Source organism: Brachionichthys hirsutus, chromosome 21 (assembly GCF_040956055.1).
Source record: "Brachionichthys hirsutus isolate HB-005 chromosome 21, CSIRO-AGI_Bhir_v1, whole genome shotgun sequence".
NCBI classification, from domain to species: Eukaryota; Metazoa; Chordata; class Actinopteri; order Lophiiformes; family Brachionichthyidae; genus Brachionichthys; species Brachionichthys hirsutus.
In genome coordinates, this window is record NC_090917.1 from 661,048 (window position 1) to 679,065 (window position 18,018).

The window sequence follows — 18,018 nt, forward strand, 5'->3', positions numbered from 1 at the left end:
CCTTCTGCTTGGAGTTAGCCGCTAACCGCTACGAGCCGCTGAACGCGCCCATTTGTTGGTTGCACGTGTAATCTCCTTTTACAGTCGTTGGACTGGCCTTAGCGCCGCCGGCTCAGAGGAGGAATCACGGTGGCTTCAAAACTCTTTCCATCAAACTGACGTCGGAAAAGTCGTCTTGTTTTCCTCTGATCGTTTTTCATCCCTCGTTATCATCTCATCCTCTCTATCTCTGTCCTTTTAGCTAATTAACCAGCTAATTTAGCCCGAGGACACTGAAGACTATCGTCAATAATTAATCAGAATTCTCCGTCTAAACGTGGATGTTTGTTGATTTGATTATCACTTTTCTGTTTCAGCATTTATATATTAATAATTTAACTGATCACATCATTCTCATTACATTTCTCCATGTAACTTTTATTGATGGCCCGTTAAAGATGTCCATACAGCGTAATCAGAGCGTAATCAGTCTGCGGTGTGTTCGGGTGCTGTGGGTGATGCCGCCGCTGCGAGGTGTTAGCACGCCAATAATATCTGTGGACTGACGGCAAATGATCGGGAAGGCCCAGAAGAAAGTAACGGACGCCGTAGAACACAATACATCAGCTTTTAATCTGTGAAAATACAAAATAAGATCCTGTACAATTTATGTACAAGATTATTTATACAAGACAATAAACTGTTGATTATTGGGTCAGAAATGTCGACTTAGCACTGCCGTTAGCCAACGTGCTAAAATAAAACCACAAAATAATACAAACTAGACTGTGCCGAGCCCACAGGAAGTCTAAAACATCTGCCAAACCGAAACACGCTAGAAAGAAATATAGTCCGTTAAGATTTACGCGTCACATTGAAAGCACATATACAGCGACGGGTCGGTTAAAATAGTTCTGAGACTTTGATTAACTTTACGGTTAGCGCCAGGGAAATGCAGGAAGGAAGGTTTCAGAGACAGATGGAGTCTGGTTCTCGCAGCAGTGGGTCTTCGGGAGTCCTCCGTTTGGCTTCAGCACTGCCTGCCACATCACCGGCGCCGGGCCCGCCGGGCCGGACGGTCCTGGCGCCGGTGAAAACGTCACAACCCGTCTTCCGATTCCCAACGTAAATCCTAGGCTAGACTGACAGGGTTTCGTTGTCCTTCCAACCACACGATGAACAGCGGGTGTGAATATACTGATATTGATCACCGATAAAGCCAAACCGCTCGTTATGGTAGAGCTGTTTTTTTTAATGTAATTATGGCGAGCAGAAGCGCGCAAACGGCCTCCAGGACGCTCCTGTGTCAGGCAGTGCTTCCAGCCAACGGAGGACGTGAAGACGCCCACTTCATGCGAGACGAAAAACAAAGAACAGCTCTATCATGTTTGGATCTGGGCGATAAAGGATGGTGTAATATTCCCTTTGCCCCGATAGTGGAACGCCTCGCTTCGCGGCTTGTCTCGGGTTTTTGGACGTAGCAACCAAACGGCGATGTGAAAGGCGAAGATGGGACAGGATAGAGATAAGGCTGGAGACCAGAGGCCATTTACACGAACGCCGGCCTTCTTAACGTCACAAATGTTGTGATTGGCTCAGAATGGCAAAGCGAGTCGGTGGCTGGCGATGCCGTCGCGGTGGGACGCGCGTTTCAGCGAGCTGGACAGAATGACCCTGTAGAAGAGGCGCCGGCACTCGTCCTCCGCTTCTCTGATGGGGGGGGGGGGGGGGGGGTCAAGCTGCTCCTGGATCTGGACGCTCCTCGGGTGAGTTTTGTCCGGCTCACCTGTAAACCATGTCTTTTCTGAAGGGGGGGGAGACAAAGAGGAGGGGATATGAGGCAGGAAGTCAAAAACGATTTTAAGACATTCAGGACACGCGTCACACTCGAGGGACTGGAAAGACACGCAGAAGTTCCTTCTGAGTTGTGTATTAACGGTTTAATGTGAACAACAACAACAGAACACCAGTTAAAGTCTGTCGTCATAGTTCACAATTTAGACGTTCGTACTTTGAACTTGCAATAATTCAAACTCTGGAAGCTTCTGGGGGGGGGGGGGGGGCTTCAGGCTTTTGGCTTGATGCAACTTTCTTTTGTTATGGAGGATGATATCTCACTATTGATTCTTCCACTTGGCAGAGTCCACGGTCGTACATTTTCATCGGGTTGATGTTACCGATGTTAAAACTTCACTCGCTATGGAATGAAGGGCATCAAGCCATCGTGTTGCGATCGCTCTCTCTACAGCGGGACGATCCGCGCGGGTCAGAACCGCACAGTTCTGGTGCAGTCCCTCGGAAACACGGAACTACTTGGCTTTCGTCCAGGGGGCGAAATGTCACGGCCGTGTTCGATGCATTATTTAACATCATGCATAATCATTATCTAAATATGAAATACTAGCACAGCATGACGATCAGCTGCGGAGGCCGTCTCTGCATGTCGATGCAACCGACGGCTCTAAATAAATAAAAGCTCCTCGTATCTCCACCGATACGCACGGAGCTACCGCCGCATACGTAGCGCTGCCATATCGCATCCATGCCCGCCGCCGGAGCGAGCGCAAGGTCGATGTTCCAGGTGTAGTTCATGCATGCGGTTACCGGACGCGTTGTGTCCGAGAGGGCTCGGCAACTTAACGCAGAATCATTCCTGTGAAATGTGCAGCTGAACATGTCTGACCTGCGGTGGGTGCAGAATGCTTGCAGCGTTCATTCAGCAGCTAAGACGCGTTCACATTCAGACAAACACACACACCGTCCCGGCAGCTTTCGGGGGGGGCACATACTTCAGCTTGTCCCTGCTCTTGTTGCGGCTGCTGCGGGTGGTGGTCGGGATGGAGTGGACGGAGGAGCTCTTCTTGCTGGAGGACTGGGACGAGTGGGACAGGCTGGTTCGAGACTGGCCGGCGTTGTGGTCGAACTGCATCAGGCAGAAGATCAGGTCTGAGGGGACCAGCTGGAACGCGTACGGCGGGTTGGTGATGACGTAGCTGGAAGACGGCGAGGAAGAGGAGCCTAAGCTGAACGCTGCTCACTTCGGTTTCCTGTCGTTCGGTCGGTACCCACCGTTTGGTGCATTGGCTCTGGCTGTCGAGGTGTGCGTCCCGTAACCGGTAGATGCCGAAGCACAGCATGTTGTAAGTCTTCAGGGCTTTGCAAAACAGGTCACCGTAGCAACCGCCGTCCTGAAAGACAGTCGGCCGTTTGACACACGTTAGCTGGTTAGCATACACGATCAATCAAGTTCAACTCGGCGCTAGTCGGTACAGTGACCCGCCCAAGCCTGAATCTGACCATAATCAATCGCTGTGATTAATAGTGATTCATTATGATTATTAGTTAGTCAGCCTTGGGTGACGGTCTCTTACCCCCATGTCGGCAAAGGGTCCGTCGTATAAGGCCAGCTGCGCCACGCGACACCTGTCCCGGTTCGCCAAGGTCTGTGGCGTGCTGTAGCCGCCCCGCAGGGCGTTCTCCTCCGCCAGCAGCCCCTCCAGCTCAGGCGTCGCCCCGCCTGTTACCAGCGTCCGGATCAGGGTGAGGATATTATCGTTGAAGTACGTCTGAAGGGATGAATTTAGACACGGGGAGAAACGCTTTAATACCATCCTTGGAACCGGTTCCATCGACCGCATGTTCCGATGATACATCACGAATCTGCTCTCTCTTTGATCCCGACGCGTTACTGTCGTGCGGAGACTTCCTCTGCAGCGACGCCTCACTCGGCCGCTGCTAAACACAAGTCCCGGGTTTGTCGTGTGTTGTTTCAACGCCAGCGGAGAGGACGTAGATCATCGGTTAGCGCCGCTCTGCTTCCGGTCCTCGCCTCATAACCCGGCAGCGACGTTCCCTCTGACTTACAGCGCTCATTAAGGAATCCAGGACGCTGACTGCGAAGGCCGTCCCACAGGCGAAAGGCTGAGTGAGGTACAGCTCCGTGTCCGGGTCGTCGTCGTCATCCTGGTCCAGGAACTGAACATTCGAGTCGTTCACTGCGAGGGGAAACACTTCATTACTTATTTTAAATTCCTCCACTGCCAGCCGGATCTCAAGGGCCCGTTCTGGAAGACGATGGATTGTGTGCTTGAACAGACATCAGGCAGACGCTTAAAGACACAGACGTGCAGTCAGCAGATACGGACTGTATTACAAATCTCTATTTCCCGTATCCAAAGTGTAAAACCTGCAGTATTTATTTATTGTCTGGTGCAGGCCAACGTTCCTCTGCCCACATTCCATATCCAGGCTATTCATGCACACTCATGACATCATGCATATTGTCAAACCCTCCAGAAGTCGGTATCGGTGGCACCAATATGCCGTTGTTTGTCTCGTAAATCCAAGACAGAAGCTCCAATTACTTGAACTCGCACGTCAAAACGAATGAAAGTATCGCGTTGCCCCCGAATCCTCCTTTGAAGAAGAGTCTGAGCACAAAAACACATGCAGTAGCTGGAAGAAAGTAACGATGTGAAATTCAGTTGGACCGCTGCTACGTCTGCGAGGACAGAAATAAATGTCAGCCGTATCAACATGGCCGAGATGAAAGGGAGAATTTGATCCGACAGAAGATGCTGCAGAAACAGCCACGAGGACTTCAGTGGGATCAAAGGCCTCGCAATCCTTAGAAAAATAAAAGGGAACATGTTGCTTTGTGATCGGGGGCCAAAACAAGACGGGCAATTTCATCCAGAACCGGGAGGGGGGGGGGATGTGCTCAAAGTGATGCCATGGGAATGGACTGAGAGAAATCAAAAGGGAGCTGGCGTGGAGGCAGCAGCAGCTAGAAGCCTGCAGACCGGCACAGCGGCGCTTCTTACCCAGCTCGGTTATCATTTGTATGCCGGTCCCACTGCTTTTATCCTGACTGAATGAAATCACCGGCAGCGGTTTGCCTGGCTTTGCTAACGGCGCCGGACAAGGCGTTGAGGAGAAACAGTTACGGGAGCAAGTCAGCAAGGGGCAAACAGCAATAGTCCACGTGTAGCTCGTCAATCGGGTCGGCGTTAGCCGTTCAGCTAATCACAAATGTCCTAATGGCGTTTAATGATCAACCGCTCTTGCTACCGTGCAACGCCGGCGCTACTCATCCAACATACCGAGTTCTGTTATGATGGGAATGTTTGCTCCGGTGGTGACGGAGGTCTGCCTGACTAATCCATGGACAGGACTGTTTTCAGGAGACGATCTGTCCATTCCTGGGGGGGTGAAACCTGCATGGACATGAAACACGCAATCAATAAATCAGCAGCCGAACACGCCGGAGCTGAAGCACCAAGTCCTACTTGAATCAGCGGCCCTTCAAGGCGGGCCGCTGAACTATGATGGGGCGCTCCCTACCTTGGGAATTAGCCTGCAAGACTCCGATGCTGTCGTCAAACTGCATGGATTTGATGTTGAGCGACGCCAAGATGCATTCCTTGTCCTGCAGTGACGCATCATCAATGTTGTTCTGATTGGCTGACAGAATGACACACATGTCACAGAGGTTGACGTTGACGGCCCTCAGATCCGCCCGACTCAACGGCGTGCCCTTTGAGGAGAGGCGAAGGAGAACGTTTGTTACCCCCCCCCCACAACGATTCGGGAGCTCCAGGAGGAAGCTGCAGCTCTCGATGATGAGCGGAGCGGCTCCAGCGCGCTCGTCCATGTCGGGACATCGTCCTCGGCGGGACGTCGGCGTACTCACTGGTAAGATGGAGACTTTTGGGAAGTTGTGGAGCGTCTCCCACTCCCGTTTCAGATACTCCAGCGAGCCGACGAACACGATGTGCTTCAGCTCGTGGTAGTGGAAGTTGCTGGCCCTCAGGGGCATGACGAAGTTCCGCAGACCGATCAACGCCGACGTCACGTCTCCGAATATGCACACGACCACGTGGCCGCTCAGCACGGTCATGGCCGCCTTGCTGCGGGTCTGAGGAGGAAGGAGACCTGACGTTAGTGCTTCCTGTTGTTCGTAGTGACGAGTGAAACACGCCTACTGCCAGCGACCAATGGCGTGAGCCGAGTGGAGCGGCGGAACCCACCAGGATGACCTTCTCGATGTCCTTGGACGGGCACCAGTGGAACATCCCCGTGGAGTCGTATTTCTTCACGTTCTCATCCATACTCTCGATCTGCTCGTTCCCCGGAATGAGGAGGGGGTCATGTCTGAATGAACAGAGAGGGGGGGGGGGGGGGGGGGGGACATCACCAAATCATCAAATCCTTTTCATTACAACTATCCATCCATTTTCTTCCACTCGGGTCACGGAAGTGGGTGGAGCCTATCCCAGCTTGCTATGGGCGAGAGTAAAATGAGGAAATTCATTTAACTGAATGAACAAAAAATGAAAAACAATCGTGACCAATCATGAGAAGCAAAGCGTCGTCCAACGCGTTCATCACGAGAACATTTATGGCTCTCAGAAGAAATGAGGAGGTGGCTTTCCTCCTTTTCTTCCTCTTTGCTCGTCCCTGTCGGAAGCCATCTGCTGAAATGCCAACCAAACTGCCATGTCATCAAGCGGAGCGACGGCGGCGGCGGCGGCGGCCAGGCGGAAGGAAATGGCAGCGACACACTGCGCTGACTGGCACCAGCGGCGAGATACAACTCCGCCCCCCCTTACCGCATACAGCTTCAGACGTCGTGTGCTGCGCTATAAAAGCTTTAACAGATCAGAATTGAAATATTTCACCGATTTGCCAAAGGCATTAATGTTTAATCTGTAAAGTAACCCCCCAGCACTGACCATGGGCTGGTCCCAGACAACAAGAAAATGACCCTGGTATCTCGATGATGGAGCTGGATGAGGGTGGGCTTCAACACCATTAACAAATGCCCCCCACCTCCATTTGCACTAAATGGACTCTGTCAGATCCGGATCAGGGCTGATCTCTTCTGAAACCAGACAAGACTTCAGCCTCCTGTCAAAAACCTTTTAAATGCTCCGGGTCTCTTTCATCCGACGCGAGCGCTTTGAAAGAATGCTCCTTTAAGTAGCGTGTTAGGCATGCATGGCGGTGTCAGAGGGGGGGGGCAACTGTCCCTCGGGCTGCGAGACACCAAAGCTGAAAAAGCCCGCCTTGGGCGCTTTTACCCCGGGGCAAGACCGGGATGTCCTTTCAAGAAGGAGGAAACGACTCCTGGTTAAGAGGAGTACAGAAAAACTACTTGATAGTTTCCCAAGACTCGGAAGCAAACCGGGAAAGGAAGCACCGACTTCTGGGGCGGAGCCTCAACCGGAAGGCAGCCGCGTTCATTGTGCAAGAGCTTCGAGAATGAATTTCATTTAATTCAAAGTGAATTTGAGTGCGCCGTTTCTTTTGAAGTAAAAATTTAATTTGAACATGTCAAATGCTAGCAGCGAGTGGGCGGCGAGCAAACCTCCTCGTCTGGGCGACGCGTCAAAACCCAAACATTTTTAATTTAAAAATGTTCTCAAAGAATAATTCTCACATTTACAAGCACAAAAAAAACTTTTTTACATTCGGTCTCCTGCAAATCAACACGTAAAGGCCAAGCCCTCGTCCCGTGTTGTTAAATTGACTTTCGAATAAAAGCGAAAGCATTTAGTGGTTTTACGCCTCGGCTAAATATTTAATCACAAGTGGAGTGTTTCGGCGCTCGCTCAGCGGCGCTGCTGTCACTTCGGTTTGTCCTTGTGGAGATGACCGGTGAGGCCGTCGGCCATGACGGCCCGTCACTACGGCGACGTGACGTGGATGTCACGGCGTGGCCCGACGTGACCCGATGCGTTGTGACGTCCCACAATTAGGTGTGAAAACGGCATTAATTTCATCCAGGCCGTCGTCGGCCAGTTCCGGACAGGACCCGTTGGTTTCCCGAAGCATCTGGAAGCGGCTCCGCCTCCGCAGCCAAACGCTTCCCCTCCTTTGTGCTTCTGAACATTCACGATGATCAGCAGCATTATTCGGCGCTTTAGCCGTAATATGACGCGCCACGGCCAACGGAAACATAAAGCCAGGTGTTTTCCCCGAGGAGCCCGCTGACGGCCGAGGGAGGCGTAGAGTAGGAGCTGAACATGCGTATTATGTAAATGTCCCATTGCAGCGTCGCTGCGGTAGCGGAGAGGAACGGGCGAAGGCTTCGGAAATCCTCCCCATCATGCAAACTGACAAAGGCTTGCTCTCCAAAACCCACAGCCAATCTGCTGATCATCACTTATTTACGGAGGCCTTGAGGCCGCAGGTCCTGTAAGAACACATTTGATATAGTATACACCCAGATGTTCTGATGAAGTACCCCCGAGGCTGCGGCAGCGAATCCCTCCCCAGCACGCCGGATGAAACGGCACATCCACCTGCACCGTGGAGTGTATTAGCATGACAAGTAGACGGATCGGTTCAGTGGGCTGGCGTTTAGCTGGTGGCTATAGCATCACAGAGCCCGGTTTGGCTACCCAGGAGTCCGGAGACGGCGCCCGTTTGATGCGGCTCCACTTTGAACCGCATCAAACGGGCGCCAACGCCCACCTGAAGAGGCGGAGGCCACAGATCAGAAGGAAGAGAAGCGTACAGAGCGCCTTTCACGGTCGCTTTGCGGACTTATTGCGTCGGATTAAACAATGCAAGGCGTTCACAGGTTTAATTTCTCAATGAACAGCAGCCGTAGTAGCGACGGGCTCATAAAGTCATCCGTCCATTTTAATCCAATTTCACCCACGCCGTCCCACTTTGTGTGGACTCATGGCTTTTAATGACGACGACTCTCCTCGTCGCCGTCGCTGTAATGGCCTCTTGTCGAATAACATCGTCTTCCTCAGTCAAAATCAATGAGCGTCCATTTAATTTCACGAGACAAGATAAAAGGGAGGTAGCATTTGAATTCGCCTTTGATTGTGGCCCTACGTGCAGCAAAGCGCGTGGAGGGATCCGACAATAGCTGAATAGCCCTGGGCTATCTCTCCTTTAGAGTCCCGCGGCTAGCTGCTGCCGTCATTAGTGCCAGGCCCGTTTAGGAGCAGCAGGCTGCGGGTGTCGCTTCAAACCTGTTGGCGACGCGCCCTTCTGCTCGTCTGACAGGTTCGCCTTCGAGACGGGACCACGCAAACGAGATCTTTAAAGTTTAACCGGAGAGAAAACTGTCCTTTTGTTGTTTTTAAACTCTCCTACCTTCCTTGTTTCAACCAATTAGATTACAACTTTCATCTGCTTGGCTTTTAGCAGCACAGAGCTAGCGTTAGCATTACAAGTAAAAAAGACAACTTAAGCTGGTATTGTTGAAACCGGATCTTGTTTTCTAGATTCTGCGTGACCCGTCAGACGAATCAGAACTAAAGTTATCTACCTGAAGAGAAAGTCTGGACTTTGAGATAAATAAACCTGAAGTTACCACTAACCTTTGCTAACGGCATTAGTGGGCGGAGTCTCCTGGTATGCAGACCAACTCAACAGAGCTAACAAAAGTAGCATCCCTACCTCATCATCTTCGGAGAGGAGTTTGGAGAGTTTCTCATTCCTCCATTGCGCTGCTTTTTCTTGGGCGACAGCGCCAGTTGTCGGTCCTCTTCAACTGCGAGAGAAGGCAAAGGCATGAGGCAGCGAATCATCGGGAGGCGTGCAGAAGGTCAAGCGTGAGAACGATGAGGTCGGTGAACTCGGAACAAGATGGAAAACGTTTGCAGCGCACAACGGGACACATTCGATTGATTGTATGGAGATGCAAACATGCAACGGTGTCATCATCAACCATCATCAGGAGGCTCTCATTTTTAAATCCCTTATTTCCCCAGCGTTGGCGAATCAGTCACATTCGTCTCATTTAAGTAGGGACGTAACCTATAAACATTATAAATAAGGCTTTTCCGTGCCAACGCCGGCTCCAGCCTGGCTTGCCGGTCTTTCTTCATCGTGGCACCGCTGCCTTTGGCTCATATAATTAGTTGGGTTCTTGTGCCAGAGTGATTTATGTACAGCCGAGATGCCCCTCGGACATTGTCTCCGTCGCTACGCGAAGCTTCACCGAGCGCTTCACGGGGAACGGGTTTTACCCTCCAGTCAAGTAATCAGGGAAATATTTCCACGCGCTAATATCGCAGCCGAAGACGAGAACTCCACGGCAGCTGTTAAAATAAACAAGCGCCAATGAATGTGATTTTGCTAATTGCATTTTAACATTCGTTGTTTACAGTCGGAACAGCTTGTTACAGGTCACGGGAGATACACTGTAAAGCTGCAAACAGTTCCTTATAATGAAATTAAAGAGCCAAAGCCCCCGCTCCTCTGCAGATGTGCCGCTAGCATGTCCAAGAGTGACACCATAATGGAGAATGTTGAAGAATGGGGGGGGCTTCCTGCAGAGAGGGGGCGCTCCAACACGGGCCTTTCACATCGTGCTTGGCCTGTTCAATATTTAATGTCTCGCAGCTGACAGCTGCTCACGCTGGGTCATTAGTAAGGAATGCTGCACATGCAACCGCCCATGCTTCGGTGGAGCTGCCGTTGAGTTCACGCCAAACGGAGGGGTGGGGGGGGAGGGGGTGGTATGTGGTCGGGGGGCTACGTGCCCTCTGGAGCCGGCTGCTGGACTCTTCTGGACCTGCCTGGCCCAGGTCCCTGGAGCCAATGGGGTTCAGGCTCAGAGCCGACGGCAGCAGGCTTCCCTCGCGGTTGCTAATTAGCGGCGACTGCACTACGAGCCCCCCCCCCCCCCCCCCCCCCCCTTAATGGCCGAGCTGACATTCGCTGTGATATTTAGATTAAACATGAATTAATAAAGTCGCTTCCAGGTGTTCCAGCGATTGTTGTGCCAAAAGAACGAGGCGGCGACGCCGTTAATGGTCCTAGACGTCTGATGAGGGGGGGCCGGTCAGTATTTGAGCTCTGAGCTCCATTAGAGGTGAAGATGTTAAACCAGACAAGAGGAAAGCAGGGAGAGAGAGTTCTTGTTCCTCTGAAGAACGGCTATGAGCTAAACCCGGAAAACGGAGATGATTATTTCAACAGTCAGCTGTCGGGCAGATTACCCCCCCCAGACCTCCTCTCTTCATCTGCCCCGTGTCCAACGCGCTGCAAGTCTCCACGACAACATGTTGTGGCAGTTCTGCTGCCGATCACAGATCCCGACCCACGGAGGAAAACGACACACTCCTCTATTAGGAAGTCCTGAGTTCATTCACGCCAGATTAATTCCTCCTGTGCTCAATGAAGCTGTAGCGCCATCTGCTGCTGAGACACAGCGCCGCCCGTAAACTCTGATGATGGATGATGATGGACAATCAGCAGCAAACAACTAATGCATCAGGTTGGAGACGGCGATGGAGTTGAGGGATTAGAGAGAGAGAGAGAGAGAGAGGAGACTTACGTGACTTGATGTATCCATTATAGCTACTTTTAGCTGAGGATAATACAGAGACAGACGACGGGTTACAAGTTGTAATGGAAGCAAATTATAAACGACAGGTGGCAGGTTTGTGTTAAGGCGCTTTAATGTCTGAGCGGTGCCTGAAGGCAGCACGAGCAAAGCGCGAGCGCTAAAACCACACTGGTCGGGTAGAAGCGTGAGTTTCAGCCATCCAGCAAAGCGCCGTCATCCTCGCCTCCCGAGTGTGACGGGTCCGTTTGCCCCCGACAACGTTTTGAAAGTGGCTCTAGAATTTTTGCATAATTAGGAGGGGAAATAAAACGCTGTAAAGAATTAGTTATTCTTAATGTCAGAAACTAGAATCAAACCATTTCAATTTTTTAATTGATTCAAAAAAATCTTCCAAAGTGAAAGAAGTAAAAAAAAAAAATCCTTCATTGATGAGCGTCGGCTTCAAATCGGCATCAAAAGCCCAAACATGGAAGAGATATTTTTACACAAATCCTTAACAGATGCTGATTCTATTGATTTACTAATCTATATAAACTAATAATCATAAATTCTGAACTGCCGCCGTTAATATAACATCTAGAAATCTTCTTTTGTGAGCCGATCCTCTGTGTTCTTGTTCTTATTAGATGATTTATTGCCCCTCTTCTTCCTGCCGTCACACAGAACCTGTTCAGGTACTTCCTGTGAGTCCAACGCCTTCTCATTCGGACCTTCATCCAAGCCCCGGCTTGGCGGTGAATGAAGGTCAGGCATGGCGCTGGAGGCGGGACAGTGACAGCGGTGTCCAAACAGGGACTCTGCTGGTCCTGGCATCTGTCGCCTGCAATCGGAGGGCTAACAGGCTAGCATCTGTCCCGCGAGGAGAGGGGCGGGGCGCCGCTGCCTGGTGGTTAGGAACTGTCAGGCTGAGTTTCATGACAACCGGTCGCGTTCCAAAAATGAAAATGCAAACATAATTTCCATGTCAGGGCGCATAAGGCCTCGCTCCGTGCAGCTTCTGCGCCGTGTCGACAGCGACTCCGGCTCGAGCCGAGCCAGCCGGGCGATGCTCGCAGCAAGGAGCCTGGGAGACGCGCGGAGGGGTGGAAATGCCCACGCACGGCGTTTGATCAAGGGGCGTTCGCTGAGAGCGTGTGACAGCTGCAGCAGATTCTGCAGACGCTCTGCAAACTTCAGAGGTTGTCCTGTGAGACATCAGTCGGGGTTACCGCGCCCACGCGAACACCACGTCTTCACACGGTGATCAGCACCGATTGATTCGTTTAAATGTAACAGCAGTTCTCTCCCGCTTCACCCTGTGCCGTTTAAACCGGCAGCACGAGACTCGGCTTCTCTGCTGGCGGCGAATCTCTTGTGGAGATTTTAAATAAAGCACTTGATCCTAATTTAATGAAATCGGTACATTAACCTCAATAAGTTCTTCTGCCCTCAGGAAAGCCCCCCAGGTCATCTCCAAACTGCCCTATTTAATCGTCTGTGGCGTTTATTCGTATAAATATTTCTAACGCTATCCTTGCCCTGCTGCAGCGCTTTCCATTTTATTTAGCGTGCCCTCTCCAGCGACACGCCTTTCAAGACAAATCATCTACAGAGATTCCGATTCTCCACCAGCGTTACTTTCTTCTGCTGAGGTCACTGGAGGAGAAGGGGGGGGGGGGCACCTTTGAACACATTTAGCATCCGAGTCACAGCTAAAACAGTCAACCAGCTTCCTCAAGCATCGCCTCCCGAAGCAACAACACAAGCGAAGCCACGTCAACACACACACACACACACACTGCACGGTTAGCACGGCGCTGGCTACGAACACTGAAGAGCACGTGTCAATGGCGACAACTTACAGGCATGTAAAGTGGCTGAGCAATCATTAACAGAGACAGCGGCGAGCGGGATGTCGCGTTGAGGGGACTCCACGTTACAACGTACGTTAACCGGCATGCACGAGCAGCCCCCCCGCTCTGAGCGGCCGCAATCAAAACAACACGCCAGGCTCATGCTGTTGTAGGCCGGCGTCTTGGCTACAGTCACGGGTCGAGAGGAGAGGAGGGGAGAGGAGAGGAAGAGCAGGTTAAGTCGAGGGTCGCTCTGGAGGAAAAGTGGACAAAGGCAAAGACAGGGCACAGGGGACAGGGGACGGCTGCTGCTGGTCAGGACAGCGTGCAGAGACCAGATTAGTCTGTGGTTGGTCGAGTCCTGGCTCATTTCAGGGGGAAATATCACAAGTCATGTGGATTTAGGTTACGAACTGTCCCAGCGGTGCACCTAACAAACATTCGCATGATTTCCCTCTTGGCTTTCTGGTACCTTTCACCTCAGGAAGACACCTGCTGCGTTACTGAAACCCGTTAAAAGGCCCTACTGGGCTCTAATCCCACCTGAAGCAAAGGTCATAAACACCAACCAGAGTTCTAGTCTCGCAATAATCTGTGAAAGCATCCAGATCAGGCAGAGACAGATAGTTCTACTCCTAAGAAAACCATAAATTCATTTCATTCACAAGTTCTGCACAGCAAATTCTGTCCCGTTTGTGTTTCTGCACGGGGATCAGAAATAATGCAGGGCTGCAGTGACACCTGGTGGCCGCCTGGAGTACTGCTGATTCCAGCTGGAACAATTGAGGGTTTGCTACTGAATGAGTTAAGATAATCATTAATAATATAATATGATTTCCCCCAGAAATTAAACAGATTTTAAAACGGGTTTGTTTTCCTCAGCTCTTTATCTTCGTCTCTCTTGGTGATGTTCTCACAGCGACGTCATCAGTCCTGGTTGCTGTTAACAGGCTCTCTGGACGCCTCTTAACAGCACAAAGTTATCAGATCAACGGTAACAGCGTGAGAACACAGCATCCACCCATGCAAACACACATCGAGACTGTATTCGCAGGTGGTGGTTCTCACCTCTCTGTTTGCAGAGCAGGTGGGAAACACGTGGAGGCGTTTCAAATATCCAGTAATTCTACCGATTCTCTGATAGCGAGCAGAAACGACTGAAATAATAATTTCAGCCAAAACTACAAGTCTCTCATTTTCTCACTCAGAAAAAGCACCGGGAAACGATCCGCTAACGGGAACCGATCCGCTAACGGGAACCAGCGGCAGGCGTTTGGGTGAAGTGGCTCCTTAATGAGGAGGCGTCGTTTCAGGAGGGCAACTTCACACAGATATCCAATGACCCTTCTTCACGCACAAGAGTTTCAGGAGATGAATAATTAACGCAGGAACTAAGTGGGTTGGACGCACGCGGCTCATGTAAACGTCTCGCCGAGCCAAACGAATATCGGCTGCGGTTTCAAACAAAGACACTTACACTTCTTGCATCCGCACTTCTTTATCCGTTTGGGATCAGTGATGTCATCGTGGCAGGCTTTGCAGTAAAAAAGAGCCCTGTGGGCGAAAAGCGAGGTTCACGTGTGTCTGAATGTGAAACACGCTAACAATTAGCATCATTTAAACACCTGGTAATGCTAAAGGAGGTTTTCAAACGTGTTAAAATGCTGCTATGGTCATAACACGTGTGTATGTGGAGTTAATAACCAATCAAATGCTGCTGTTGGTTGCTCCCAACGCTGAATGACGCGACGGCTAATGAACAGGAAAAACATTCCGACTCGTTACCTTTTCACTTCTTTGGCATCGCTGGCGATGAAGAAGCCCAGCGTGCCCTCCTGCATCTTGACGTGGTTTCCGGGGTTGATCAATGTGCTGCAAAGGTTTATCAAACGATCGGAGGTTAGACGACGGGATGGGCGGGGCTCTGCGCCAATCGCTGCGGGTTTCTGCCGGCAGGCTGTTGCTACTGATCATTGATCATCGTGATTAGAAACGCCTTCTGCCACATTGCAAGACGGCGGTGGCGGTCCTCTCACCTGCTCTCCCTCTGGTCAGATTTGTACTCTATAGCGATCAACAGTAGCTTTAGCTTCACGTAGCAGAGTCTGCAAAGGATAAAAGGAGAACGACATCCTTGGATCACACATCAAGGTCACATTTATCAGTAACTCTAACTCTGACATCATACAAAGATAAAGTACTAAAAGCACCGATACTTAATGTATAAAATATTCTCAGGAAGAAGTAATCCAACAGTAGCCGGGAGAGAAACTGAAGTTAATTTGAACGTAAAATCGATATTCTTACTCGCAAATGACCGGGAAGGACAAGCCCACAAAGGCACTGGACAGGTACTCGGTGTACATCTCATTGGCTACTCCCTCCAGGTAATACTTCTGCCAGGTGTCCTCCTCGATCTGCAACCAAGACCGCAGCCAGCTTCTCGTCAGTAATGACAAATGGCGGGTTCATTTCTGCCTTTCTCTTCCGTCTTCAGGAGTCCCACCTTGATGAAGGACCTCATGGAGAAGAGGTTGGCCAGCATGGTGGAGAGGCCCTGAGCCAGGCAGCTCTGGGCGATGAACCCCAGCTTCAGCTCGGCCAGACAGATGGCGTCGTCGCCCTCCTTCCAGGTCCAGCTCGGGATGTTCAGAAGGTGGGCCTGGGGGGGCGGGGCACACAGAGCTGCATGCTAGATCGAAGCCGATCAATCGGTTGGACGTTTGTGTTTACCTTGTTGTGGTACTGCAGCATCTGAGTGATGATTCTGATCTTTGGATGGTAGTTCTTGATGGAAATCACCCTGAGGCACAAAGAAAAAGGTTTTCCTGTCGGGTTTTAACTTCATTCAAAAACACAGAAACAGCCCCGAGAAACCGCCTAAAGTCTAATATTAACCGCACAACCCCCCCCCTCTAAAAAACAACACCAAACAAACCTCATGATGTTGGACGCGTCCTCAGCATCGGGGTCAGCGCAGTATTTGTTGGCTAAGATTAAACAGGCGTCAGCTGATTCAATCTGTAAACAAACAGACGCCGAAAAAAAACGACACTTTGGGAACTGAATCAGGAGAAGCTGGACCAGGAGGCTTAATGATTCCAGCCCCATCCGGACCCCCCACCCCACGCCAGCAAAGGAACCGGTTACCTTCACGCGGGCCAGGTCATGTGGGTTGAGCACCGACCCCTGGTAGAACTCCACCTGGGTGAAGTGGCGCTTGAACAAGGCTTCCAGCTCAAGATTAGGGGAAATACTGGGAACGAAAAGAGAGGCTTAAACCGAGGAGGAAGACTCCCGCCGACCCCCCCGGGGAGACGAAGGCACAGTCCAATGCACTGCTCAAACTTACTTATGGAGAAAAACAATTTCTACATTGACATCGTCCCTGTCCTTGTGTAGGAAGTCTTTCAGAAAGTTGGACACGCTCTCGAGCGTTATGTGACCGCAGACCACGATGTGCCTGGAGAACGAGGCGCAGAGTGAAAGGCGAGCCGAAACATTCAGGGAGGAATCATTGCTTCATCTTCCTTGTCCTGAAACCCAAACGCAGGTGAGACGGTGGACACGAGGAGAAACGAGGAGTGTCTGATGTCCCCGCCGTGAATCAGCCAGGATTTCAGGATCAGATTAGAAAGGATCAGCATTCAGGAGAATGGAGATTATGAACTCCATCACATCACAGATTCTTCGTGAAAGAAAGCCGCTGCAGAGTTTAAGTACAGTTTATCAGCAATGTCTGCTATCGATCGGCTGTTTGCAAGAACCAAATCAAACTAGAACAGGTTAAAGTTCACATTTATTAACTCCTGCAGTCTTAAAATGACTCTAATCCCGTAATATAACCCGTTCTGTAAAACGTTCTCTTACTCTGAAAGTCAGCAGTGTGTGATTGATCGGTATCAATTTCAGAATGAACGCACCACCCACCGAGCTACAGATAATTCTATCCAGCTAATAAAATAATATAAGGCATTAAAAATACATGTTTAAGAAATAAACTACATCCACAGATTTCGTTTGATTAGCGGGTATTTGTGAGGAATTCTGCACCATGTTATGGATACATTAAAACAATTATAAAAGACACACGAAACCACGGCAAGAAGAGCGTCTTTATGAACCGACAGAAGAAGCAAAGTCTTTTAGTGCTACAAGCGAGAAGCTGTCGTTTGTTTGGAGGCATCCATCTTTAGAAAAGCTGCAGAGCTTCAGACGCGGACGTCCACGAGTTAAAGATTAGCATTTTAGAAAAGCCGCTCTTTTACTTTATCGCCCGGATTAGATGAACAGATCAGAGCTGGAGCCTTAGCTTAGCTTACCTTAGCTTATCTTAGCAGAAAGCAGCAGCTGTCCCAACCTTACATAGGTCAGCGCTGACATCATCTTAAGGTGTTTTCATCTACATAAGGTACATGCTAAGCTAAGCTAAGCTAATCATCTCCAGGATGTAGCTTCATTTATTCATCAGGGCAGCATCGACCTGCTCATCCGACTCTGGGCTAGAAAGTGAAATAGCGTTTCTCAGAATGTCCCTGATGGTGTCAACCCGGGACGTAGTTCTGTCCCGAGGGGGTGTGGGTCGGTCGGACTGAAGACGAAGGCCAAGACCAAACACGGAGGAAGACGAAGACCTAGCGAGAAGCAAGCGCTGAAATACGGGACTGAGATTATTCACAATAATTATCGTTAAAAATAACACAGGTACAAACACACAGTTCAAGGGTAATGGGGAGGTGTATTGGCTTTCCTTTGATTGGATCGTTTTCTTGTAGGGGGGGGGGGGGGTGAACAGAAGGATGCGAGTCGAAAACATTTCATAAACAACACAATGCTTATTGTCAAAGCACGAATGTATTTTGACTCCAAGCAGCGAAACATGTAGGA

At 50.4% G+C, this 18,018-nt stretch overlaps 1 protein-coding gene across 1 annotated transcript in view; it reads right to left on the reverse strand.

Annotated features, from left to right (window-relative positions):
- Positions 1 to 1,761: 1,761 nt before the first annotated feature.
- Positions 1,762 to 18,018, reverse strand: part of LOC137909887 (calcium-activated potassium channel subunit alpha-1-like) — a 28,963-nt gene continuing 12,706 nt past the window's right edge. Inside the window, exons 10-31 of the mRNA XM_068754319.1 lie at positions 16,484 to 16,594; positions 16,282 to 16,387; positions 16,070 to 16,152; positions 15,865 to 15,934; positions 15,638 to 15,793; positions 15,439 to 15,548; positions 15,168 to 15,236; positions 14,917 to 15,003; positions 14,609 to 14,685; positions 13,141 to 13,317; positions 11,288 to 11,320; positions 9,403 to 9,496; positions 6,009 to 6,132; positions 5,672 to 5,896; positions 5,323 to 5,515; positions 5,084 to 5,195; positions 4,803 to 4,897; positions 3,844 to 3,974; positions 3,351 to 3,545; positions 3,049 to 3,167; positions 2,769 to 2,972; positions 1,762 to 1,783 (exon numbers count right to left, since the gene is read on the reverse strand). Of these exons, the coding sequence (XP_068610420.1) occupies positions 1,762 to 1,783; positions 2,769 to 2,972; positions 3,049 to 3,167; positions 3,351 to 3,545; positions 3,844 to 3,974; positions 4,803 to 4,897; positions 5,084 to 5,195; positions 5,323 to 5,515; positions 5,672 to 5,896; positions 6,009 to 6,132; positions 9,403 to 9,496; positions 11,288 to 11,320; positions 13,141 to 13,317; positions 14,609 to 14,685; positions 14,917 to 15,003; positions 15,168 to 15,236; positions 15,439 to 15,548; positions 15,638 to 15,793; positions 15,865 to 15,934; positions 16,070 to 16,152; positions 16,282 to 16,387; positions 16,484 to 16,594 (2,593 nt within the window). The remainder of the gene's footprint in view (positions 1,784 to 2,768; positions 2,973 to 3,048; positions 3,168 to 3,350; positions 3,546 to 3,843; positions 3,975 to 4,802; positions 4,898 to 5,083; positions 5,196 to 5,322; positions 5,516 to 5,671; positions 5,897 to 6,008; positions 6,133 to 9,402; positions 9,497 to 11,287; positions 11,321 to 13,140; positions 13,318 to 14,608; positions 14,686 to 14,916; positions 15,004 to 15,167; positions 15,237 to 15,438; positions 15,549 to 15,637; positions 15,794 to 15,864; positions 15,935 to 16,069; positions 16,153 to 16,281; positions 16,388 to 16,483; positions 16,595 to 18,018) is intronic.